At 40.4% G+C, this 27,983-nt stretch overlaps 1 protein-coding gene across 1 annotated transcript in view; it reads right to left on the bottom strand.

The window, feature by feature from the left end:
* The window catches only part of LOC134575640 (calcium-binding protein 2-like), a 119,603-nt gene extending 93,016 nt beyond the window's left edge, over window positions 1–26,587 (bottom strand). Inside the window, exons 1-3 of the mRNA XM_063434982.1 lie at window positions 26,225–26,587; window positions 25,473–25,503; window positions 9,039–9,182 (exon numbers count right to left, since the gene is read on the bottom strand). Of these exons, the coding sequence (XP_063291052.1) occupies window positions 9,039–9,182; window positions 25,473–25,503; window positions 26,225–26,527 (478 nt within the window). The 5' untranslated portion in view covers window positions 26,528–26,587. The remainder of the gene's footprint in view (window positions 1–9,038; window positions 9,183–25,472; window positions 25,504–26,224) is intronic.
* Between the last annotated feature and the right edge of the window lie 1,396 nt (window positions 26,588–27,983).

Here is a 27,983-nt window from a genome sequence, read left to right as displayed (position 1 = left end):
TACATACATTTTGCAATCTAGTTTGGTACATACATTTTTGTGTTATCTAGGCTGGTACAAAGGTAAACAACGTATGTTAAATCGCGATTTTGTGGTTTCTGGCTGGGTGGCGTGTTGCACGTTTTTGAAGAGCTTGGTTGTCTGTCGGGTTGTAGCGAGTTGAGCATTATATGGGTTTGTAAACCCCCTCTATGTGTGGTGCCGCGTAAGTTATATGCCCGTGAGGTATGCAAGTTCTGGGTCTCTTGGGTGCTATTCAATCTATAACAGTGGAAAAAGTTTTTTGGTTTTAAATGCACGCTATTGTGACACCAGATATGAGTGGCAATGTGCAATGGCGCAGTTCTGCAGAGACCACGCTGAAGGAGGCCTGACACCCAGACGCTTGCAGACAACTAACTGCTCTTCAATCTATTACAGTAAAAAAAAATTTTTTAATGTAAAGCTTAAGCTATTGTGACAACAGATATGAGTGGTGGCACTGACTGTGCAAATGGGCACAGCATCCACTGAGCCTGACACAGAAGCTGGCAGACAACTAACTGCTCTTCAATTTATTACAGTGAAATTTTTTTTTTTTTAAATGTAAAGCTTAAGCTATTGTGACAACAGATATGAGTGGTGGCACTGACTGTGCAAATGGGCACAGCATCCACTGTGCCTGACACAGAAGCTGGCAGACAACTAACTGCTCTTCAATTTATTACAGTGAAATTTTTTTTTTAAATGTAAAGCTTAAGCTATTGTGACAACAGATATGAGTGGTGGCACTGACTGTGCAAATGGGCACAGCATCCACTGAGCCTGACACAGAAGCTGGCAGGCAGGCAACTGCAATTACATTACACAGAAAAAAAAATAAAGCAGACTGATGTTCTAGCCCTAAAAAGGGCTTTTTGGGGTGCTGTTCTTACAGCAGAGATCAGATGAGTCCTTCAGGACTGTAGTGGACACTGAATACCCTAGCCTAGCTATCAATTTCCCTATCTAATCAGCAGCAGCTACCCTTTCCCTCCTCTCACTAAGTATGCAGCTTCAGAATGAATCTAAAATGGATGCTGGGAGGGAGGTGGGAAGGTGTGGAAGGGAGGGTCTGCTGCTGATTTGCTGGAATGTGTCTGCTGACCGTGAGGCACAGGGTCAAAGTTTGCTCAATGATGACGAATAGGGGGCGGATCGAACTGCCCATGTGTTCGCCCGCGGTGGCGAACGCGAACACGCTATGTTCGCCAGGAACTATTCGCCAGCGAACAGTTCGGTACATCACTATCGGCCAATAGATTTTTTTTTTTGGGTCTAGTTTGATTTTGTCATATAGTGATTCAAATGCGGCAACAAGCCTAGATTGTGTAACATAGCCCAAATGTTAAGGTATATGCTCGGATGAGCTCGCTTCCATTACATTTTCAGAAGAGGATTTTTCTGATAGTATATGATCTTAAGGTCGAATGTTTACCCTTTCCTTTTCCAGGCAATCTTTCTGCTCCTATTACTCTTTAGCTTTTTAATTATCCTTCTCCCTTCCTCCGCTCTTTGAGTAATCACTCTCCCCCCCCTTTGTTTTTCCTTTTCTTTCCCCTCCCCTCCCCTTCCCTCCTTTTCCCCTTCTCCCTCCATTTTCTTTCCCCTTTTACACCTTCCCTTTTTTCTGTTTTTCCCTCCTTTTTTTTCCTTTTTTGTATCTCTTCTGTGATTAAATTGTATGGCAACTAAATTTCTATTTCAAGGATATTCAGCCTATTTTAGGCTGTCTGTTTATGAACCACTATTAAGGTTTTACTCCAAATTACATGAGCACTAGACACTCTGCTTTTTATCTGTCCTGTTGCAGCTACATATAACTACCTACATCCACAGTAGTGAGGTATACACAGGACTGTATTAAACCGCCTTCTTTCGGCCAGCAATCAACCAGCCCTTCGGTATGTAATTGCCATATTTATCTTACATGGTTTGTTGTACCGAGTTGTTGTACCGAGATTGTCTGTAGCCTGTCTCTTTAAAGGCTGCAGTGAATCTGCTGTGAGTTTCCTGCTGGCTTATTCAGTGATTTTAACTGCTCCTACTCTTAATCAGATCTCTAACTTCATGACGTTTCACCCTCGTACTCCGCACTCCTCACCCCAACGTTCGCTCACTTTGCCACTTCTTCATTTTGAGGGAAATTAGTTGGCTTTTGCCATTGTCACTTTTCCTCCGCTTGCTTCTTACTTGCTTCTTACTTGCTTCTTACTTGCTTGGGCGCATTACGTCCTTATATCATCACGCATAATCTAACACGATCCTCTATATATTTTTGAGGAACACAAAGCACTAACTATCTGCGTATCTTCTATAGAGTATATATTGCTCCAGTAAAGTATCAAAATATTTGTATAGTTTTACACATTTTTTATGTGTTTACAAGTTTCCAGACCAAATCTTTACATATAATACTTTTAAAAAGCCATTGCCTAATTTCAGCCAATTTAGGTGATGTGGCTGCTGTTGTTAGTGCAGTCTGCAGCTGTTCCTGAGTTATGATTTATTTAACCAGCCAAATTACAGCTGTACATATTCTGTATACTTAAGCAGAAAATTCATACATCACCAAAATAACTGGTTACCATGAGACCAGCACCAAATAGCAAGATGGAAAAAGGAAATCTCTGCAGTTGGCTCCGAGGCATCCAGAAGCATCCCGCAACTCCCATAAGCAGAGCTAGACTGGCCCACCGGGATACTGGGAAATTTCCCGGTGGGCCGCGGCACCTGGGGGCTGCACAGCACTGATTCTTCCCTCCCATATAGAGGGAGCCCTACAGCCAGCTTGAGTAACATCACGGCCACGGGCCACATGTAGGTGCCGCCGGGTGGCCGGTCTGGTGGCACACTCTAGGGGGGCTGGCCGCATTCTATGCTGCTGCCGCCGGGCCGGGTGGCCGCCTAGCTCTCTAATACTGGCAGCCGTGCAGCTGTCAGCATAGGAGGATTGAGGGAGGGAGCAGAGCTATCATGCTCCCTTGCGGTTCCCACAATTCCCAGCATGGCCACATCATAGAGTAGGGATTACTCTCTGATGTGTCCATGTTGGAATTGTGGGAACTGCGAGGGAGCATGATGGAGAGAGAGACACAACAGCAAATTGCTGTCCTTGCCGTTCTAGCACAGCTCCAGATCTGATTTCATACAAGGTCAGCCTCAGGAGGTTGTGAAGGGGAGAAATAGTGGGGGGGAGAAAAAGACAGAAGGAGAAGAGAGAGACACAGGAGAAGAGTGAAACAGAGGGGAAAGAGAGAGACAGAGGGGTAGTGGGGGAGAAAGAGGGGGAAGAAAGAGACAGAGGGTGTCATAGCTTAATTGATGGTATCACCGATACCCTGACACTTCCGGGTAGCCGGAGTCTTGCCACGCCCCCTTTCTCTGACGCGGTCATCCCGCGCTACTTAGGGAGACCGCGCCAGATCCAAATTGCTGGATTATTGAAAAAGGTTACGACCGCAATCACATACCCGGCTGAAGTTCTTCGCTCTCTTTACACGTGTACCCGACCCGGACTGGATATCGCTGACTCTCTCTCTTCTCACCACGACCTTGGATTGTATCACAGACCACCCCTCCAAGCTCAAGAACCTCCCTAGCTTAGCGACAAGCTAAAAGCAAGCTGGAACTACTCTCATCAAAAGCTACGTAGAATCTTCAGTGCTAATTCGGATTTCACCTACACGCAAGTCTGTCTTACTTTCTACTGCTACAACTAACAATCCTTCCTGCAAACTTGCCTTATTGTTACTCCCAGAAAGCAATCATTTTTCATGGACTAACTAATTGCTTTCTTGAAATTGCAAACTACTTCTGCTTGCTTCATGTAACCACGCTGATATTTAAAGCTACAGTATCAGTATTAACTCTTGCTCCAATTAAATCTGCTTCTACTTGCTTTGCCTAACTACACTGATAATTAAAGCTACAGTATCAGTATCATTACTTGCTTCAAGTGCAAACTGTTCTACTTGCTTTGCCTAACTACGCTGATAATTAAAGCTACAGTATCAGTATTATTACTTGCTTCAAGTGCAAACTGCTCTACTTGCTTGTCTAACTACGTTGAGATTTAAAGCTACAGTATCAATATTTTTGTTTGCTTAAAACCAAATTAATTAATTAAAGAATCAACAGATATCTGCAGTTGTGTTCCAAATCTATTCATCTTATTCAAGTGAGCCTTACAGAGTGAGAGTGTGGGAGAAAGAGGGGGAAGAGAGTGACAAAGGGGGAGTGGAAGAAAGAGGGGCAAGAGAGAGAGAGAGAGACAGGAGGAGGGGAGAAAAAGAAAGACGAGGAAGAGAAAGAGAGACAGGGGAGAAAGACAGGGGGAAGAGAGCGACACAAAGGAGGAGTACAATATTAAAATATCATAGGATTTGTAACCAGCTCCGTATTTCTCTTTCACTTGTAGGTTTCACATTCAAGCTTTCTCTTTCACTTCATACCTTCTTTACATATTTTGAAAGCTTAAATACTGATATGTTTTTTGTGTGCACCTGTTGTAATGGTTGGGGGAGGGAGTTTTACTTTTTCTTCTGACACAGTATTAAAATATAATAAAATTGATAGAAATAAAATAAAAAAATACTTATCCAATAAATTCTGCTGGAAAGAGCCGTATGGGACAAAATCAGTCTTTATTGGTGAAGCCTCTTCCTGTGGCATGGGAGATGGGATCTACCTACTACTTACTCAACAAACACTGTAGTATCTAAAAGGTAAATATTTATCTATTCATTATTTTTGGGGGGCTGGTATAGAATTTTTAGTTTCCAGTCCGGCTCTGCTGTTTACAAGTAAGCTCAAGAGCCTTACTATCTAGTGCAGAGCTCCTTGTTGGAAATAAATAAGGTCTCTGCTAGTAGCATGGTTCCAGCAAGGTTGTGTTTGCTAAGACTGGCTGGCTTCGATGAGGCTGGATACAGACTGGCTGAAGTGAGTAAAGACTAACTTCAATGATCAAAGATGGATTTCTCCTAATGCGGTGGCAGGCGTGCAACGTTACATCATCTCCCCCCCTCCTCCCCCCCCCCCCCCCCCCAATCGGGTAAGCTCCAAAAGATTTGTTTTTAAAGAGTTTTGTTCAGTAGCTTTAATTTTACAGTTGTTTTACAATACTCCGTACTGTTTTTGAATAATTCAAAATGGTTGCCAAGCCACATGGCTTGCTGACTTCTTTTGAACAAAACTGAATATAAGCCATAATATAGCTCTACAAACAAAATGTTACTGTAGCCTAAACATTTTCCAAAAAGAAGAATTTTATAAATTCATCTTAAATTTGTACACATAACAAAATGGCCACCACACCTTGTGACCGATGATATGCATATTTCATAAACACGAGTTTGCAGCAGAACACTACATTTTGTCAAAGTTTTTCTATTTTTTCAAATACAAAATTGGCTTTTGACTACTATATGACCTATGGAGCAGATATTAGGTTGCGCCACAATTACAATATCTGTTCTATTGTGTACATCCCTTTTCTTTGAAGGTCTGTGAGGGAGCATCAAACTTCAGGTTCTGCTGCCTGTCTTTAACATTCTCTCTGTTTAGTCACTTAGTGCTGATCCATTTGTTATTTGTTCTATATGACCTATGGCACTTAAGTTTTTGAGTAATTGTATATTTAATATATTTGCACAATTGTGGTAGCAGACCTTGATGTGGATATGTGTGGTACATTTTATATTGTTACAACACTCAGCTTCAGAGAAGAAGTTGTTTAAAGGACCACTCTAGTGCCAGGAAAACATACTCGTTTTCCTGGCACTAGAGTACCCTGAGGGTGCCCCCACCCTCAGGGACCCCCTCCCGCCGGGCTCTGGAGAGAGGAAGGGGTTAAACTTACCTCTTTTTCCAGCGCCGGGCGGGGAGCTTTCCTCCTCCTCTCCATCTTGATCGCGACGTCATCGGCTGAATGCGCATGCGCGGCAGGAGCCGCGCTCGCATTCAGCCGGTCGCATAGGAAAGCATTTACAATGCTTTCCTATGGACGCTTGCGTGCTCTCACTGTGATTTTCACAGTGAGAATCACGCAAGCGCCTCTAGCGGCTGTCAGTGAGACAGCCACTAGAGGATTTGGAGGCTGGATTAACCCTCATTATAAACATAGCAGTTTCTCTGAAACTGCTATGTTTATAAAAAAAAGGGTTAATCCTAGAGGTACCTGGCACCCAGACCACTTCATTAAGCTGAAGTCGTCTGGGTGCCTAGAGTGGTCCTTTAAAGAATTTTAGGCAATCCAAAATGGCCACCAAACCATGTGAACAACTGACTTCTGTTGAACAAATCATAGTCTAGGTCACAACATGACCATGTACAGCTATTTGAACATCTGTATCATAAATGGTTCTGGAGAATTCATTTTTTAAATATTGTGCAAAATTAAACACTAATCATATTAATAATAAATCTGAGCAAAAACAATAGGTTCTTCAGCAGCTCCATTGCTTGGCCAACTAAATAGCTGCCAGCACCAATAAAGGTGGCCAAGTAGAAAAACCTGGTAATGCACATGAGCAGATATTGCAGGTAGAGAATTAAATAGAAGATTTTTCAAAGTTGGTCATTTTATACAAATGTCATGAGGCCACCAGACCTCGTGACATTTGGTCTTCATATTGAACATGGCAGAGCATGGACACAGCACATTCATAGAAAAGTAATATATAGAAGTAAATTACAAAGATTTGCAATTTAAAATATTTGAGATTTTGCATCATTAATCCAATATGGCCACCAGTACATGAAACATATAGGCTTCACATTGCAAATGGCAAAACACACAAGATTTTAACGTTTACAACATTGGTTTCACAGAGTTTTGCAAAGTAGTTTTATTTTACAGTTATTACACAATGCACTGTAATATTTGTATTTTTATAAATGACTGCCAAATCAAATCCCTAATTCATCTTGAGGTGGCCGAGCTTAAGAAAATGCCATAGGATGTAGAGAAAAATTGCATGCATACACATAAGGTCTTTATATTGCATGTGGCAAAGCACACCCTAGCTATTTATCAGCACACCAATTTTAAACAGATTAAGTGCAGCAATTTAGATTTTACAGTTATTTGAAAAATAAAACTGCAATGTTTTTGAAGTTTTCAAAATGGCTGCCAAACCCAACTGGCTTACTGAATTGTCTTGAACAATTCTAAATATAGGCTATAGCAGAGCTTGTCAAACAGTTACACATCTTTTTTACAAAAGAAAAATGTTATAACTTTTGAAAAATGTGCACAAAAAACGAAATAGAAATCACGCAATGTGACCTATGATCTCCATATTTCACCGTACACTTTTATGTTTTGCTAAATTTTATAACTTAAAAAAAAAAAAAAATCAAATTCAAAATGCCCACCCTTATATGATCTTTGGCATTCATGGATTAGAGTAAAAAATATGTTTATCAAGTTGTATTATAGTTCAATAGTGAAATAAAGGAACATATCTGTAATTGGAGGACATTTTAAATATCATTAGCTTGTGACAGCCATCTTGACTTTTATACTGTCTTGCTCTGAACAACCACGGTAGATGACCTTGCTGTAAATATTACTTGCCAAATTTTGCATTGTTCTAACAGTTGGTTTCAGAGATTAAGTTGTTTAAAGAGTTTTGAGCAATCTAGTATGGCCACTAGATTTTACCATTGTGCCAAGTTATTAGTGGTTTGCTTTATAGTCAATGGCATTTGAAAAAAACATTGTAATAATAATAAGAAAAATAATAATAATATTTTAAATCCCAGCAATAACAATAGTTTGTCCAGCAATTTTGTTGCTTGGTCATCTAATAACAGGTTGTCCTGGGACTTTGTTACTTTGTCACCTAATTAGTTTTCATATGGGCAGAATGAATAATATTGAAGGTTTTTACAATATTCAAAATAAATTCATAAAAAACAATATAGACAATAAGGTAAAAGTGTGATATAAATAACACATGATGACAAGTAAAAAAAAGTATTTAAATAATATATAATGAATATTAAAATGTGACAGAGGTAAAGAAAACATAAATTAAAAAGAAAGACAGAAGAAGAAAGAAAAAAAAATGAAATCTTATAAAATTAAGAAAAGAAAAATAATGAAACACGAAACTACAATTTTAAAAATAGATAAAATAATAAAGAAATAACTAAAATTAAAAAAGAAGAAAATATGAAATAAGAAAAATGAAAAGAGGGGGAAAAAAAAGGATGCTTTCTCCTGAAAATGCTGTCACAGATTATATATATAAGACACAAATGAAATAGAACAGGGGTTCAAAAAACAGAAGTACCCCAGCAAATTTATGACAGATGATAAGTTTAGTTTCTAAAACTAAGCTTAGAGGAACTCAGTAGCTTGCCCATCAGTAAATCCCCGCTAAGGTCTCAAAATAGTTTTTGCTTACTTGTGCCATTGAGTAGAGATATATATAAATTATTATTATGATATTTATTTTAGTTTTATATGTGCAAATAATTTATGCGATTAATAGAGCTGACTTTAGTGTAACATTACAAATGGTATGTACTGTATGAAATTTTAGATTATTGGTGACATACTTTCATATTAAATTCTACTTGTTTTACGATTCATGTACATGACATATGGTGTTCAAATATGTACACTGATTTCATTAAATGACTCACAACAGTAAAGGGATTTTCACTGGACACCACATTTTAGCAAATTATATTTGAATGGCAAAACTCAGCCCCCAATAGCCAAGCTGTGACTACAGCTAAGATGAAGATTTTTTCCCCAAATCAGCCATTATAGCCTTAATTTTGCTATTCAGATTTCAATTACTTATATTCTTTGTCTGGAGAGTAACCCTGTATGAATTATGGATGTATATTTTAACCAACAAACATACAATCTATCTATCTATCTATCATATATTTATTTATCTGTTCATCACCACATCCAAACATTCTATGAAATTTTATAATGCAAATAATGCCAAATGGAAGATTTTAAAACCAGAGCCCTAGAGAGACACATTACTCACTCCTCATCTTGATGTGCTGGGAGATTTCAATCAGCTCCATTTCTGTTGGCATATATCCCATGGTTCTCATACATTCACCTAACTCCTTGTACCCAATGAACCCATCCTGATCTGCATCAAATTCCAGAAATGCAGCATGAAGCTCTGGGAAAAAGATTGAAATAGAAATTTAAGAGAAACATTTTTATGTTTTGGCATACATATTGATATATAGGCATCTGTAAAATAGCATTTATTTTATTTAAACAATCTTATATCCATTACATTTATGAAATATTTCTTAAATACTTACCAATGGTAGAGAACCAATGGGGCAGAGGGAAGACAGTAAACCAAAGGACACAGGAAGGAAAGGGATGCACAAAGCAGCAAACCCCTATCGATATTGAATCTCTGTAGCATGACCTTGTGGGAATATGGTAACATTATCCTCTGCCGGGCAGAGAGGGAGCACCAAGAAGTCTGCAGAGAGTGCAGTATATGAATGAGCATCATATTTCCAACCCATCCACTCTGCATGCTGCTCAAACTGGGTAGAGGATAACGAAGAATGATGAATATCATCTACTGTGGTCCCACTAGGCCACACTACCAAAAGGATAAATGGGGAGGAAGAGAATGAATAGGAGATACAAAGGGTGGGATAGACTGAGTAAGAGTCATAAAGGGTGTGTGGAGGAAATAAGAGACACAAAGTGTGGGGGAGTGAGGGTAAGGGACACAAAGTGTTAAGAGGGAAATAAGAAACTCAAAGGATTGCAGAGTGGAGGTAACAGACACAATGTGTGGAATAGTTGGAGGTAAGTGACACAAAAGATAGGTGGAAATAAGATACACAAATGAGTTAAAGGGTTATGTCATGATTCCTGGTTGCGATGGTGCATTTTTGTGCAATAATTGGATGAGACAATAGTTTGAGCAGTTAAATAAATAACTTTACTATATAATTTTTGCATAGGCTATGACACTTGAGCCCATACACATTGGAGTTAATGTGATAACAATAAAAATGACAGATATTTACATAAAATAACATGAACAGGGGTGACTGGTCCTTGACTTGGAATCCAGCCATGTTCCGCTACATTGTCAGTCCTATTTCCTCTGGTACCAGGAACCCCAACCATTTTCCATGCAGGAATTATCCACCCTTTCCTTCTTCCAGACAGCTGTTAATCCTCTGCCTGTGCTGCCTCCAAATACTGCCTTTACAAAGGTACTTGAGGCTCAAAGGCCTAAGCCTTTACTTATATCCTAAATACCAGGGAGCAGAGCCGTAACTATAAACCAGTGGGCCCTGGTGAAAAAATTGCCCTGGGACCCCCCACTGTGTCTGATCCCCACCCAGTCCCTCCATGTGTCTCATTCTCTGCCCCATAACCTATATGTATTTCATTCTTCTCCCCAGCTTCTTCATGTATTTAATTCTCTTTCTCAGCTACTCCATGTAATAAATGCCTCTAAGTGTCTCATTGTCTCCCATCCCCTCCATGTGTCTCATCCCCCTCATGTGTCTCATTCTGCCCCCCCCCAGCTCCTCTATGTGTCTCATTCTCCCACAGTCCCTCCATGTGTCTCATTCCCTCTTGTGTTTCTCATTCTTCCCCGCAGCTGCTCCATGTGTCTCATCACCCCCAGCTCCTCCATGTGTCCCATCCCCCCTCAGCCTCTCTATGTGTCTCATTCTCCTCCCATGTGTCTCATTCCCTCCTTCCATGTGTCTCATCACCCCCAGCTCCTCCATGTGTCCCATCCCCCCTCAGCCTCTCCATGTGTCTCATTCTCCTCCCATGTGTCTCATTCCCTCCTTCCATGTGTCTCATTCCCCCAGTCCCTCAATGTGTCTCATTCCTCCCAGCCCCTCCATGTGTCTCATTCCCCCCAAGAACCTCCATGTGTCTCATTCTCCTTCCCAGTGCCTCCATGTGTCTCACCCCCCAGCCTCTCAATGTATCTCAATGCCACGCCATGTTTTTAACAATATTGTTCTTTCAATGAAGACCATAAAAAGGCAGACTTTTTTTTTGTAATTCTTTATTTTTGTTGTGCATGTTATAACAAATGGGCTTGCACAGCCACGACAGCATGGGCAAGTACATTAACGACATTAGATAATGACATCATCATGGCATATGTAAGACAGCACACATTTTTTAAGGGAGATAGTAGATTACAATAGGTCAGTGCGTAAATACAAGACATGCCTACTTACTGAGTGTGTTAATGGTTTCAGACAGCGTGCTATATTCAGGAGCCCAGCTCAGTAGTATGTTAGGGTTACACATTATGCTTTGTGTAGAGTAGTGAGAGCTATACAGTCCTGTATAGCAGCCTCAGGTTCGAGTTGTTCATGCACATATTGGGTCTCACGTCAGAATTTAGAATGTGCTAAAACAGTTGTTTTACTGGGTATGTGTCTGTGGTTCGAGGTAGAACTGACTTTATAATTAACAAATATTAATAATAGATAAACAATGTTTAAGCCATGCATGTAGTTGTGTCAGTTAACGTATGTAGTCATTGCTAGTCAAGTGATTAGGCTAGTGCAGTGTAGTTTTTCGTATCTACAGTTGTGTGGGAGCCCTCGAACGTCTCTTCACTGGTAGCCCTTCCTGTGCAGCTAGGTACATATGCCGTTCCTGTTCAGTGCGGGGGCCCGCTTGATGCGCGTTGGGTGTGCCGGTTGTGGTCCTATTAGTAGGTGTCTGTTGGGGGGATTGTCGGTGGGTGTTCGTCTCGGGCCTGTCGCCTCTATGGCAGGTGTATAAAAGGGAAAAGGTAACATAGAAAATAAACGTAAACAGAGCGTCTGATCGGTGGGTAAACAAATGTGAATTATAAGAACTTAGTATCTTAAACTTGACAGTTTATTAAGGTATGCTGCGGGTTGGTGCAGTCCTTTCAGGTCGGGGCCTCTGGTTGTGTGCCCCCTCTAGGTGTGAAGGTCACGGCTCTCTCCGGATCCCAGGTGTGTGAGGTAGATGGGGTTGTCGCTGTTGCCACTGCCGTGGGGAGCCCCAGGGCTCGGAGGAAGGAGTCTGCGTCTGCTAGGGTGGTTCGTTTCTTTGCGTTGCCCTCCTTGGTTACTGTTAGAGTTTGTGGCAATGTCCATCTATATTCTAGGCCTGCGTTGCGCAGCTGGCTGGTTACCGGTCCCAGTGAGCGTCTCCACAGCAGTGTGTTGTGTGTGATATCCTGGTAGAAGGTAAGTTGACTGGATTCAAAAGTGAGTGGAGTTTTACCCCGAATTGCCGTCATTAGGAGGGCCTTGTCAGTGGACGAGTGGCATCTGACTATGACATTGTGTGATGCTCTTGGTGGAGCTTGTCTTGGTTTCGGGATGCGAAAGAGTCCCTCAAAGGTGAGCTTCTTGGCCTGGACGTTCGGCAGTAGTGAGTTGGTGAGTCGCCTGAGATAGTGAGGCAACTCTGTTCTGCTAATGGAGTCGGGTATTCCCCTGATCTTTATGTTTACCCGCCTGTGGCGGTCTTCTGCCGCTTTAGCCCTGCTCGTTAGGTTAGCTTGGGAGGATTGCAGTTGGAGTATAGATTCCTTGAGGCCTTGTACCTCTTGTCTTAAGTCCATTATGACCTCCTCAGAGGCTTGAGTGCAGGCTGTTACTGCTGAGATTTCTGTCTTCAGTAGCTCAAGGTCTGCTGCATGTAGCTGCCTCATTTCCTGCAGGAGCTCTGCTATGTCCTGTTTTGTTGCTGGGGTCAGGTTTTTTTCCCTTGCCGGTTCTGTTTGGCGTGGTCGGGTGTTTAGGGGTTCTATATGCTCCCCTGTGAGTCCCTCAGAGCCGTCTGAGCCATCAGCGTATTACGGCTCGGCCGCCATTTTTGCAGCAGCAGGGCGCTGTAACATGGTGCTTATGTCTTGTGAGTCTTTGTACGCACCTGGTTGTGGTTTTTGTGATTTTCTACCCATGGTGTTTGGGTCTTGTTGGGGTTGTATGTGCTGGGCCCAAGGTGAGTATTCAGGTGCTTCCGTCCGTTCTAATATTCCCAGCGCTGTCTATATGGCGCGGAACTCGGGGTAGGCCCCAGACCTCCGTCGGATGTTCCTGCCGGGTTGCAGGAATCTGAAGGGCATCTGTGTGCTGCTCGCCCCTTCAGGCGTCGTGGTAGGTGGTTTTCACACATCGATGGAGCCGTTTGGGGTCCGGTAGCTGTCAGCTTTTACTCCTGTTTCAGGAGCTGTGAAAGATTGCGGCCATTCCGTTCGGACGCTTGGCTCCGCCCCCCTATTTAATGCTTTCCTATAGGATTCTGTGTCAAGTGACAAAGTTTTACGACAGTGCCTCTAGGGCGGTAATGACGAACCTGCTGTCTGCTAGGGTTCAGCAGATTCTGCAGGGCAGCAAAAGGCAGACTTTTTAAATAACTATTTTTCCTCAATATATATTGCATATTGAGATTTGCAAATGATTGCTGCAAGAAATGCAGAAAAATTGTGATTGGATGACTCAAGGTGCTGCAGCAACTAAAGAAGGTTAATGAAAACAAAGCTCATGGGCCTTCATCCACAAGTTCTTAAAGGGACACCACTGCTCAAATACAAAATAAATAAAAATCACTGTGTAGTGTATATATAGCACAAATGAAACTGTGAATGCATTCAGTAATGTATTTTTTTATTGAGGGTATATCTAAAAGCAACTTGCAAAAGCTGCAGTTCCCATGACTGCTGCCTTTACAAACCCTTCCCTTCTCCCGTAGCCTATACTTTTTGTGGCTGTTCAATGACGGTTCAATGTGAGAAGTCTTTCCAAGGCAGGTGCTCTGGGAAATTGCTGACTCTTGAGTTTAGCTCCACTGAGCTAACCAAGCCAGGAAGTAACATGCTCTGTTGCCTGCTTGAAAGCCAGGGGTGTAACCAGGTTACTTTATAAAAGTGTCAATTTCTATTTTGTTGTTGTTGTGTGGTTGTCTGATATCATAAACACTTCCCTGCCTCCACTATCTCATCCTGTTTAGTAGGTGTACCCCAACTGAAAACGAGACTTTATTTAGGCATTTTTTTCTTTGGGGTATATCTAAAAACATCTTGCAAAAGCTGCAGTTCTCTTGTTGCAAACCCTCACCTTCTAATCCAGCCCAGACTGTCCATTCCAATGCGGCTCAATATTCTTTTCTTTCCGAATCATACCAGAGGATTGGTGGAAGGCAAATGTGGTTCCTATATTCACAAAGGGTTATACATCTTTGCCTTGAAATTATAGACAACTTTTGAGGCTAGGAAATTGTTTGAAGGGTTATTAAGGGATGATATATAGAAATTCATTGGGAAGAACAGTGTTATTAGCAATAATCTGCATGGGTTTAGAAAACATAGGTAATGTCATACTAGCCTAATTGCATTCTACGAAGAAGTAAGTAGAAGTATAGATCAGTGTGTTGCAGTAAATGCGAGCTACTTGGATTTTGCCAAGGCGTTTGATACAGTTCCTCATAATATTTTAGTAACTAAATTAAAACAAATTGGTCTAGATGAAAATTGTTGTTCTTACATAGAGCTTTGGCTTAATGATAGAGTAAAGAGAGTTGTTATTAATGGTACATTTTCAGCCTGAACAAGGGAAGTGCTGTCCTTTAGGGATCTTTTCTTTGACCGCTTCTATTTCTATCTTGAAATAGGCATTGAAAGTCATGTAGTGTTTGCAGATAACACAAAACTTATATTTCTTAGCTGCAGAGGGATTTAGATAGATTGGGGGACTGGGCAAATTAAATTGCAGATTCAATTTAATGTAGAAAAATACTAAGTTATGCATTTTGGGACAAAATGGCACAATCAATTTACATCCTAAATGGTAGTGAAATAGGGATAACAACATACAAGAAAGATGTGAGCAATTGTTATAGACAACAAACTAGGCAACAATGTGCAATCAGCAGTTCCTGAGGCCAGTAAGGTAATGTCATGTATAAATAGGGGCATTCATTCTCTGGATGAAAATATAATTTTGCCTCTTTATAAATCACTGGTAAGATCAGACCTTGAATATGCTGTGCAATTTTGGCCACCTGCTCTAATGAAGGATATTATGAAACTAGAAAAAGTGCAGAGGTTGGCTTCAAAATTAATAAATGGAAAGATTATGAAGAAAGATTCAAATCTATTTAGTTTGGAAAAATAGCAACTTAGAGAGGATATGATAGCATTATACAAATATATTTGGGGCCAATACAAACAATCGTCTAGAAATCTATTCATAAACAGGACTATACATTGGACACAAGGTCACACATTTAGTCTGGAAGAAAGGAGATTTAGTCTACGGCACAGTAAAGGGATTTTTACAGTGAGAACACTGTCTGCCTGAAGAGGTGGTTTTATCAGAGTCTGTACAGATGTTTAAATAGCAACTGGATGAATACTCGCAAAAACATAATATTCAGGGATATACCGTATATACTCGAGTATAAGCCGAGTTTTTCAGCAAATTTTTTGTGCTGAAAAACCCCAACTCGGCTTATACTCGAGTCAATAGTCTGTATTATGGCAATTTACATTGCCATAATACAGACAGGGGCTGTGGGGGCTGGCAGAGAGTTTACTTACCTGTCCTGCAGCTCCTGTCAGCTCCCTTCTCCTCCGCGCCATCCGTTCAGCACCTCGGTCAGCTCCCAGTGTAAGTCTCGCGAGAGCCGCGGCTCTCGCGAGACTTACAGTGTGAGCTGACAGAAGAGCTGAACTGACGGCGCGGAGGAGAAGGGAGCTGACAGGAGCTGCAGGACAGGTAAGTAAACTCTCTGCCAGCTCCCCCTCCCCCCACTGAACTGCCAATGCTGGACCACCAGGGAAGGAGAGCCCCCCTCCCTGCCATATATCAAGCAGGGAGGGGGACGAAAAAAAATATATATTAATAATAATAATGAAATTAAATAATAAGAATAAATATAATAATAATGAAATTAAATAAAAAATAATAATAAATAATAATAAAAAAATTAAAATAATAAAAAAAATTTAAAAAAATTGCCCACCCCCCACCAAGGCTCTGCAACACACACACACACACACACACACACACACACACACACACACACTGCACTCATATACACACACACTGCACTCATACACACACTGCACTCATATATACACACTGCACTCATACACACACACTGCACTCATACACACACTGCACTCATACACACACTGCACTCATACACACACTGCATTCATACACACACTGCACTCATACACACACACTGCACTCATACACACACACTGCACTCATTCACACACACTGCATTCATACACACACACTGCACTCATACACACACACTGCATTCATACACACACTGCATTCATACACACACTGCACTCATACACACACTGCATTCATACACACACTGCATTCATACACACACTGCATTCATACACACACACTGCATTCATACACACACACTGCATTCATACACACACGCTGCACTCATACACACACTGCATTCATACACACACGCTGCACTCATACACACACTGCATTCATACACTCACACTGCATTCATACACACACACTGCATTCATTATACACACACTGTAAATAAATATTCAATTAATATATATTTTTTAGGATCTAATTTTATTTAGAAATTTACCAGTAGCTGCTGCATTTCCCACCCTAGTCTTATACTCGAGTCAATAAGTTTTCCCAGTTTTTTGGGGTAAAATTAGGGGCCTCGGCTTATATTCGGGTCGGCTTATACTCGAGTATATACGGTACATTTTAATTAGTGGGGTAATAGCATCTTGAACCAAGTAGAGATCAGACTTCCATTTTGCGATCAAGAAGGAATTTTTTTCTAGTTTTTTTTCTAAAATTGGAAGTGCTTCAAACTGCTTTTTCTTGCCTTCTTTTGGATCAACAGTGAAAACAGAACGTCTGAACTTGATAGACGCAAGTCTCTTTTCAGGTACGTAGCTATGTAATGCAATGGCTGAATAGATGATCCAAGAGAGTGGTCTTGAATAGTACATTGGGGTCTAATATTGGAGTTAAAACAAGGCACAGGGATAAACGGAAACATCAGAGAGGTAATGTAGGATGAGGTGTGAATCCAGAGAGGCAACAGGCATGAATGGTTGATACGATACAGTAGTCAAGAAATAGAGCCAGGTGGCGTGGCTAACTTCCAGAGTGCGCAGCACAGCTCCGGATGGCAGATACCTAAATCTCTCTTATGGTTTCTTCAAAACAAACAAAGCTCACGGATCAGATCCGACAAGGAAAAAAAGAGCTCCTTAAACTTACCTATAATAGGTACATTTCTGAGGCCTACTACCCTACTTCAGACGAAACGGCTGATCCTGATCCAGCACAACTCATATTTGATGACAACCCTGTTACAAGCAGATACCTTAATACAATGCTACAACAACTCAGAACCACTTTACAGAATGGTTTTAACCAAATTACAGCATTGCTCCATACAGATATCGCAGAACTGGGAGACAGGACGAACCACCTGGAGCAAAAAACAGAGGAGCCATGTACCGCTCACAGGGAGGTGATGGAAAAGCTACAAAAGATGGAGGAGGAGCAGGTTCCCCCTCCCTGTCACAGGTGTCTCATGCACTGCAGAGAGCCCCAGATGGAATTTTTTTCCCCAAGTAAGTGGGTTAATCTCACAAGAGAAGATATTAGGTGTTAGAGGAGGGCCTGCCAAAAATGGTGTATATTGTCGTTGTGGCTGGCTTATGCCATATACTGTAACTAAACCCCCATTATTTTTGCTTAGATGAGGTGTTTACAAAAACAAAAAACAACTAATTAAATCTGTGGGCTTTGAAGTTGCTGTTTAGTGGATGAGTGAGTGCCCTGGATCTTGTGTATTGATCTGGATGAATCGGCATTGCTCTTGGACAGAGTTCACTGACTGCCAAGACCAGCTAGATTTACACGAGACACTATTGTGAGATTTCACTATTACCGATCCAAGGACTTACTCATTAATGCAGCCAGTAAAATGCCTGCTTTTCCGATGCCATACCAGGATGTCATTGTATATGCAGATCTTTCTGCTACCACAATGGCATTCTGGCACAAATACTGAGAAATCACAGGATCCCTTACAAGTTGGGTTACTCCACTAAACTCCTATTGAGGAAAGAGGGCAAAATCCATGCTGTTTTGGAATTACTATGCTGAAAGACTGGGGAATAATAAAGTCGCAGTAAAATCCTACTACTCAACGGTGGTCTCCACACACATTTTGACCTGATTTTAAGATAGTGAGCGCACCGAAAAACTATATATAACAGATCTCAGAACAACAATGCATCTGAGATTTTGTAGTTGGACTGTCCCTACTGAGGATCTAAGCAGTCTTTTACCATAGGATTCTCTCATGGTGTAACCATAGCTAATCTTCCTGGGTGATTTAAACAAATGGCCTCACTCTTCTAGTCTACAACCAGTCTACGGGTTGCCCACTTTCGGGAGTTCCATCAGGCACTCGATTACAGGAAATTTTAGAAGTCAGTATGAGGGATTCTTGTTATAGATTTACTTTTAGCTATGGAGTCCCAATTTGCAAACATTCGCTCGGAACAATGGCCATCATATGTTCCTTTCGTTTATTGGGTTTGGGAGCATACAGTTGGCATGGAGTGTGATACCGTTCTGGACAGCCAGTACATGCAATGGTCGGGATATACTCACCAACAACATCCAAAAGGATATCTACAGTATTTTCTTTCACGCTGATTGGGTGTTTAAGTTAGACAAAAAATATGAAAATGAGTTGGGACAACTCCTGATATTGGTGGGTTCATTAAACAGAATTCAGATAACTATTGTATCCTTGTATGCGCCCAACAATGCTCAGACTTTTTTTTTTACGTAAAGCATTTAAAAGAATACAATCTTTAAAGGGAAACTCCAGTGCCAGGAAAACAATCAATTTTCCTGGCACTGCAGGTCCCCTTTCCCTCCCACCTCCCAATCCCTCGGCGGTGGTTTCTGCTCGACGCCGCTCCTCCCAGTCATTACCTCGGCCGGTGGGCGAGACTGATCCCGCCCACCGGCCGGGGAGACATAATGCGCATGCGCATCAGAGCTCCCCTAGGAAAGCATTGAAAATGCTTTTTAATGCTTTCCTATGGGGAATTGAGCAACGCTGGAGGTCCTCACACAGCGTGAGGACGTCCAGCGATGCTGTATAGAGCAGGAAGTGCCCTCTAGTGGCTGTCTAGTAGACAGCCACTAGAGGTAAAGTTAACCCTGCAAGGTAATTATTGCAGTTTATAAAAAACTGCAATAATTACACTTGCAGGGTTAAGGGTAGTAGGAGTTGGCACCCAGACCACTCCAATGGGCAGAAGTGGTCTGGGTGCCTGGAGTGTCCTTTTAAGTAAAGGCCATTTGATTGTGTTTGGCTATTTTAACTGCACGCTAGGCCCAGATTTAAATGTTTTTGTGGGAGCATAAAGGATGTCCGCATCCAGCAATACACTTATTAAGCCAGATATTGGCTAATTTACTCCATGCCCATGATCTTTATGATACATGAAGATGCCTTTACCCTTCTGCGAAGGAATTTTTCTTCTTTTCTCCAGTACACTTAACTTATTTACATATAGATATGTGCTTACTAACATTACAGATTTACACATCAATAAAAGGACATGGTCATATGATGAACCAATAGTTACTATCTGCCAAATGTCATATCCTTTTTGGGGAAGGGGCAAGTGGTACCTGCTAAATGAAACAGTTCTCGATACCACAGAACATGTACTACAAATAAAAGTTGAGGTCTTCATATAAATTGCAGCCTGACACAGAAAGAAGGCTCCTTCAAGCCTTGTCCAATTTGGAATCCAAGAACACTTTCAACCCCTCTAAAAAACTTTCCACACTAATAGAAAATGTTAAAAAATAACTCTAAATGCTAGATTTACAAGACACTGAAAAACAGTTGAGAAGGCTTAAATAAACTTATTACATACAAGGGAATAAAGCAGGCAAATTGTTGGCTTGGAAATTAAAAAAATATGTATTAACTAAAATCCCCTACATTATTTCTACACAACAAACAAGACTCTTCAATTTAACCCCTTAAGGACTGAGCCAAATGTACACGTTGTGATCAAAACAAAACGTAAACAAAAACTTTAATTTGCGCTATATGTCTGTTCAGGCGTAATTCGCCTCTTTCATATTATGTGCACCCACACTTATTATATATCATTTTATTCAGGGGAAACAGGGCTTTCATTTAACCTCAAATATTTAGGTATAAAACACAATTTAATATGAATAAAATATTGAACAATGGGAAAAAATAAGGATTTTTAAAAAATGTTTAGTTCTACGTGACATTCTAACTGTGACTGTCATAATACTGTTTGCTTATACTGCAATAAAATACACATATTTGTATTCAGCAATGTATCACGTGTAAAACAGTGACCCCTATGTATAGGTTTTATGGTGTTTTGGAAAGTTACAGGGTCAAATATAGCATGTTAGATTTCAGTTTTTTCACATTGAAATTCGCCAGATTGGTTACGTTGCCTTTGAGACTGTATGGTAGCCCAGGAATGCGAATTACCCCCATGATGGCATACAATTTGCAATAGTAGACAACCCAAGGTATTGCAAATGGGGTATGTCCAGTCTTTTTTAGTAGCCACTTGGTCACAAACACTAGCCAAAGTTAACGTTAATATTTGTTTGTGTGTGAAAACTGCAAAGAACTAATTTGAACGCCAATTTTGGCCAGTGTTTGTGACTAAGTGGCTACTAAAAAAGACTGAACATACCCCATTTGCAATACCTTGGGTTGTCTACTTTTGCAAATGGTATGCGATCATGGGGGTAATTATTATTCCTGGGCTACCATACAGTCTCAAAGGTATGTCCCCCGACCTCGATCTGCACAGGGGAAAGCCGCCGGCCACGTGTGTCAGCCGATTTGAAATCGTCTGACACACGGAAAATACTGATCGCAGTGACAGCCTGTCACTGCGATCAGAGACTGCAGATCGTGGTCACCGGCCACAGGGGGGGTTGCCTGGGGGTCCAGGCATCCCCCCCCGACCGCGATCCTTAGCGGGTGATTAGCGCCGGCCACGTGGTTGGCCATTATAGCAAGGGCGTACTATTACGCCCGCCGGCGTTTAGAGCCGGCTCCTGCAGGGCGTAATAGTACGCCCTCCGGATTTAAGGGGTTAAATGATATAGTGGATGAATTGGCCCGCTACTACGATAAACGGTACAATATAAGAGACGAGCGTGGCATATTTTAACCCACACAGAAGAATATTCTGCGTTTCTTAGAAAACGTTTTCCTACCCAAACTACTGTAAGGCAAGCTTAGATCCAAACATTCGTGGCTCCCTTTACAGAAGCCGAAATACGTACAGTAATCCTTACCTCACCAAAACACAAAGCTCCAGACCCAGTAGTGTGTGTGGAATGTAGTGTAAGTGGTGCAGTGTGTGTATATGGGATGTAGTGAGTTTAAGTTGTAGAGTGAGTGTTTTATTGATGTAGTGTCTATAGGCGATCGAGTGTGTAGGGGCACAGTTAGAGGTGCAGTGTGTGAGTGATGCAGTGTGTGTGTGATGGGTGCAGTGTGTGATGGTTCAGTGTGTATGAGGGGTTCAATGTGGAGGTGAGGGTTGCATTGTGTGTGTAAAGGGTTCAGTATGTGTCTGTAATGTAGTGTGTGAAAGTGGTAGAGTGTGTGTAAAATGGTCTATAGGGGATCTAGTGTGTAGGGGTGCAGTGTGTGTTAGAGGTGAGTGTGTGAGGGATGTAATGTCATGTGAGAGTGCAGGGTGTGTGGGGTTTGATGGGTGTGTAAGGGGGAGTACAGTGTGTCTGTCTGTGTGTGTGTGTGTGTGTGTGTGTGTGTGAGAGAGAGAGAGATGCAATGTGAGTGTGAAGGAATCAATGTGTGTGTGTGGGGGGATCAATGTGTATGTGAGAGGTGCAGTTTGTGAGAGGTTCAATGTGTGTGTGTGTAAGTTCAGTGTGTGTGTGTGGGGTGGAATGTTTTTGAGGGGTGCAGTGTGTGTATGAAGGGTTCAATGTATGTGCATTGTGTGAATGTGTTGGGTGGTATTGTGGGTGCAGGGCAGATTGGAGCAAAGTAAATGTATATACATTTATATGCTTTATATTAAGAAAATAAACTGTATATCGTTCCTCCCTTCTTTCCTTTGGCCCAGGAGGGGGTACATTACAAGCCATGGTGGTCCAGTGGTGGGTGTACTCACCTACAACTCCTCCGTCTGAAGTTCACTCTCGCAAGATCTGGTTAACTTGCCATGGTATCCGCAGCAGATAGTCACTAGAGGAAGATCCTGGAAGTTATAGCTCCCGGGTTTTTTTTCCCTTCAACCTCCCTGGATTGTTGTGCCAAAGGGCTTGTGAGGGAGATCATGAATAGCTCCAGTTCTGCATGGGCTCGCAGGAGAGATCCTCTGATTTCCCCTGTTGACCTCAGCACATGGCCGTTGTGTCCCACTGGGCATTTGCCTAGTTTACACGATGACCAGTCCAGGTCTGCAATGGACTATTATCTTCTCAGGAAGAATGTTTAGGTCTCCGTGAGAAGCAACTCTTGTATATGTGCTATTTTCTAGGTCTTCAGAGATTGGAGGCTATAAGAATATTAGTCTGGTGAGCATAATACAAAATCCAGGCCTGCTAAGCCAGACTCCTTTCTAACTGATATTAAAGGGCGACTGTTGGGACTTTAACAACTTCTCCCCAAAAAACAATATCAAACTAATTAGAAGGCTTTGAACTGCGGCTATGAGAGCCATAGAGAATTATTTAGTACAACGATTCTCTATGGAGGAATTGTAGGTGCAATTCTATTCTATGAGGGAGACTCAACGCTGAAGAAAGGGTGAATAATTTGTTTATTATTTGTTGATTTGGTTTTTATTGTTTTAGCGTTACAGTGTTCCTTTAAGTATAGGAAAGAAGGCTTATGGAGAGAAGGCGAATTGCTTAATAGAAATTACAGTGTGCATTTCCAGTCTTTCCTGCTGTGAGGGTAGTATCTAACCAATGGGTTAATCTGCCTGGGTTGATCAAGAATGAGGAGCTGCCACATTCTAGGATTTTTTTATATTATGTTACTTATCTCTATATTTAACATATATATAAGGTGTGAATAATAAATATAGAGATTCACACCTTTATATTCTGCAACTGGGTACCTCCATTTTAGCTCCCTGCCAATCATTGTAACAAACTCTATCTAGCAGTCAGAATAAAGCATACAGAGAAGAGTAGAAATGAAACTAATTCTATTGTTCCTCTTTATTTGCGATGTTTGCCCTGCTTTGTCTTTTTTTAGACTGGATTATGATGTCATTGCTAAATCTTGAATGCAAATTTAAAGGAAAAATGCCTCTCAAAAAAGACAAAAGATATTAACATGCATTGCATGTGATTTTCAATGTTTTATTTAATGGTGTAAACTCCAGAGAAATGGCAGTACTCCTTTCAAATACAGCTGTCACAAAAAGTCTTGAATCCCAATTACATATTAGCAATCCATCAAGATCAGGAATTACATAATGTTTTAGTGAAAAGATTATGTTGTACAAGGAGCTATATCAACATACACAATTCATTATTCTGGCATTTGTTAGACCAGGGGTCCTCAAATTCCGGCCCCCCAGATGTTGCTGAACTACAACTCCCATGATTCTTTGAATTACATAGATAGCCATATAATCATGGGAGTTGTAGTTCAGCAACATCTAGGGGGCCGGAGTTTGAGGACCCCTGTGTTAGACAAACTAATGTCTGTATATAGTCAACAACTAAAGAAAATAAGAAATTTGTTGGTTAGAAGTAAACCTACACGGATTAACCCCTTAAGAACCAAGGGCAGCATAACTCTTTAATAACAAACCACATTTGGAAGATTCTATAGAAAATTGAGCATTCCACTTATTCAATGATAGCGGGACTTTACATGTCTGCAGGACATTCATTCTGACTTATGATGTTTATGGACCATAGTATGACGACAGCGTAACATGTCATTGGTCCATTGGAAATTGCTTGCATCTGAACATTTCGGAAACACATGAAAATAGGAAAGATAGGGGGCATGATTTGCTCATATCATGCTTTATAAATGAAAACATATTTTTATAGGATAGTTTAACACCAATAGCCTCTTATCAGAAGGAAAACTACAAATAATAGTACGTAATTTAAAAACATTATAAGTATGAAACACATTTTGTGGCATTTGACATATAGGAAATTGACAGACGGGAAATTAATAAAAACTGAGAGACATACAGGAAATAAGACATACAGGAAGTGGGAAATAGAGATGAAACAAAAATAACCAAGTGAGATCGAATACGCACAGAAGAAAGATTGGAAGCTAATTTTAGACGCATCAAGTAAGAGGAATAACATAATACAAAGAAAAAACAGCAATGTATGGGTTTATTTACTAAACACCAATTTGTACCAAACTGAAACCAAATTTAAATGTGTTTTTTTTTTTTTATTGTAAAAACTGAAATGGGCAAGCTCTATACCTGTGCGTGAGGGGTATCATTGTACTCATTGGATCACAGCAAATGAATATGTGTGTTTTTTTGCAGTAAAGGCTAACAGTATTATGACATTCACAGTTAATGCCATGCACCACTTAACATTTCTTAATTTCTCACACTTTTTAAGATTAAATTGTGTTCCATATAGAAATATATTTGATGTGAAATAAAAGCCCTATTTCTCCTGAACAAAATTCCATATAATATACGTGGATGCAATTAATACGAAAGAGGTTCATTTTGGTTGAACAAACATATAGCTCAAATTCTAGTGTTTGTTTTTTATTTGTTTTTTGGTTCAGAACTTATGCATAACAATAATTGCAGCCGTCCTTAACCTTTTAAGGCAGAGACAAAATGTCCAACTTCTGACCAAAACAAAACAAACATGTTAAAATGTTATACATTAATGTTAATATATATAATTCCATACATAAATACACTTAGAATTATTATATATAAATATCAAAATACACTTATAATTAATATATATAATTAATAAAATATGAATTTTAAGTTGGGGGATCTGCCTGACAACACAGGCAGTCCTCTTGCAGTTAATCTGCCAATCCATTGATCCATGTCATGTTATGGTGGTGTAATCGGGTCAGGCAGGACCTCCCGATTGCAATCGCCAAAGAGGGTGAGTATTTGGGCCATTGGGGAGGGGTACTGATCTTGGTTACGCCCTACAATGTTAAAGCCCACCTTTTATAGGACATCATAGCACATCCTACACCACTAAGGGTTTATGAATGAACCTCTGTCTTTATTCAACTTCATGATGTTGGAAAACCATGACAAAACGGTGCTGCTCTGTTTCTCTTATATTTCTACTTATCCATGTATTTACTTACATCAAGACAGTCAAATACTCACCATCCATCTCTTCTGGAGCCAAATCTCTCTCCTGAGTAATAAAGAAATAGAGAACGCATATTGTTATAAAAGTTGATGCTGTTTTGACCTTATGTGTTTGTTTTATGCTGTTTATAGGTCTTTTCATACTCATACAACTATTGATGTAAATTTTGTGACAGTACTTATAGTGGTACCTAATCAATTTTGTATCAGCCTCATGTTCTGTTGGTGGGTATAAATACCTCCCAACATTTCAAATGGACAATGAGAGACTCTAACTTTAGTGGTGTGAGTGGGACGTGAACAAAAGTGTACCTTGTTCTGAGAACTTTTACTAACAATTTATGCAACTAAACTATAAATAAGTACAATATCAATGGATCTATTTACACAGACATTTCTAAGCACATTTATTATAATGTAAAAAGACACATTACTGTGAACACTATTACTGTTAAGCTCTATAATACACACATAAGGAATACAGCGCTCCTACAAAACATTAGGGACATTTGGTTAGAAAAAAGGGACTGTTACTATAGGTACACTTGGGAGGTATGTGTTGTGCCATTTTTGTCTTATGTCTTCAGGTTTTCCTAAACACATACATATACGACTTGGTATTTTGTAAAAATGTATAGTTTTGCCTAATCAATATATAATATGTTTGAGTAATTAAAAAGTAAAACGTTCTTTCCAAAGTCTCGCAGGTATAATTCTACTCATATCTCATATACAAATACACAAAAACAGACACACACTTTACATACCTTGCTGAAAAGTGCATTCAAAAAGGGTGAGTAAGTCTTGGTTGTAATGCTTTGGGTGTCACTCAATCTTTTGCCTTTATGATGATTTCTCCCACTGGCATGATGCCCGTGCTCGTGCCCACTTTGTGGACTCTTCCTGTCATGGCTTCCACCACTCGTACCTTTTTTGGCTCCATCATGGGCCCCTGTTGTGCTTTTTCTGCCTCCGGTGTCCCCCCCACTTTTATGTTTTGTCCCTGAATGACTTTTAGTCCCTTCTTTTTCTGGGGTCCTGGCTGCCTCAGATTCTGGAATATGAGACATAGAAATATCTCCGATGGCCTTCTACACGGAAGAGAGTGTTGCTCAGAGCTTTAGAGGAAACACAGGATTATCAGTAATCTAATAACATCAACTTGTTCTGAGCCTTAGTAAAGAGTTTAAAGGGATTAAAGGAGGGCATGTGATTTGTACCTTGTGTACTATATATATAACGAGCACATTTATTTTCCTGAACACAATACAGACAGGTTGACAGAAAGATAGACAGACAGATGGATATGTGCACATTTTATACCAATTAAGTATAAGTAGCGTAACATTAATCAAATTACTTGGTGTCAAAGGAAATGCACTCATATTTGTTTATTTGCTATAAATGTAAGTATAATTTGCAGTAGAAATTAGATTAGTACCAATTCTTATAAGTGTACAGAAAAGAAAGATAGAGTAACAGGATTGAGGCCTAAAATAAAATTACAATAATAGAACATTTCATTAAATATGTTGATACATTTTTTGATGTGCAAGAGTGCATCCGTTGCTATACAACAACACATTTAATTTACAGGTATCACAAGGCTTGTTTCAAATTTTGTCAATAAATATCTCCTGTTAAGTATAAGTATAAGTATGTTAAGTATAAGTTGTCTCACCTGTGGCATTGAAAGATATGGTAAAATCTTGGAAAATAAATACATCAATAGAAATAATAATACCAAGGGGGTGGGGGGATCAGGAGATGTCCAATCTACAGGCCACATGATTAATCTCCCCCGTGTGTCTAGGATGACTGCAATTCTTATTTAATATTACATGGCAATGTCTTGCTTGCAGACTTTATTTCTTCAATTTTCTTTCTGTTACACTAAAACAGTCCAAAAACCCATGAAATAGCAACTATTTTTTTAAAATAAAAAAACTACTTGTAACACAAAAATAAATAAATAAACAAATAATACATTTAAGCTATAGTTCCAAGAACACAAACCTGACTGGCTAAGCATCTGCTGACCTCTTTTGACTATGAAAGAGTTAATCACTTGAAAAGCAAATTATAGGGACTGGGAAACAAGTTACACCAGTTTAGGAAATAAATCACTGTATTTATGCAACCATACCTCTCCTGACAGTGACTCACAGCCTACATCAGAAAAATACTACATTTTTACAGCACAGTGTGTTTACTTTAAACTTTATTGTTCTGCTAATTGAACTATAGTTTCAGGAAAACAAACTCCTTTCCATGGCCCTATAGCTTCCCCCTCTGTCAAGGCCTCCCCCCGGATGGGAATTAATAACCCCTTTTGTCACTTAATGGGTCCAGCGCTTGGCTCCGCCCATGCTCCTCTCCCGCAGACATCAGCCGGTGGGGAGGACTTAAAGCTCATGCGCGGCAATGGCTGCATTGTCTTAGGATTTCTCCATAGGAAAGCATTATTCAATGCTTTCCTATGGGTATTCCAGTGATGCTGGAAGTCCTCATGCATAGCGCGAGGAC

The sequence above is a fragment of the Pelobates fuscus genome, chromosome 10 (genome assembly GCF_036172605.1).
Source record: "Pelobates fuscus isolate aPelFus1 chromosome 10, aPelFus1.pri, whole genome shotgun sequence".
NCBI classification, from domain to species: domain Eukaryota; kingdom Metazoa; phylum Chordata; class Amphibia; order Anura; family Pelobatidae; genus Pelobates; species Pelobates fuscus.
This window is presented reverse-complemented; position numbering and strand designations above follow the sequence as displayed.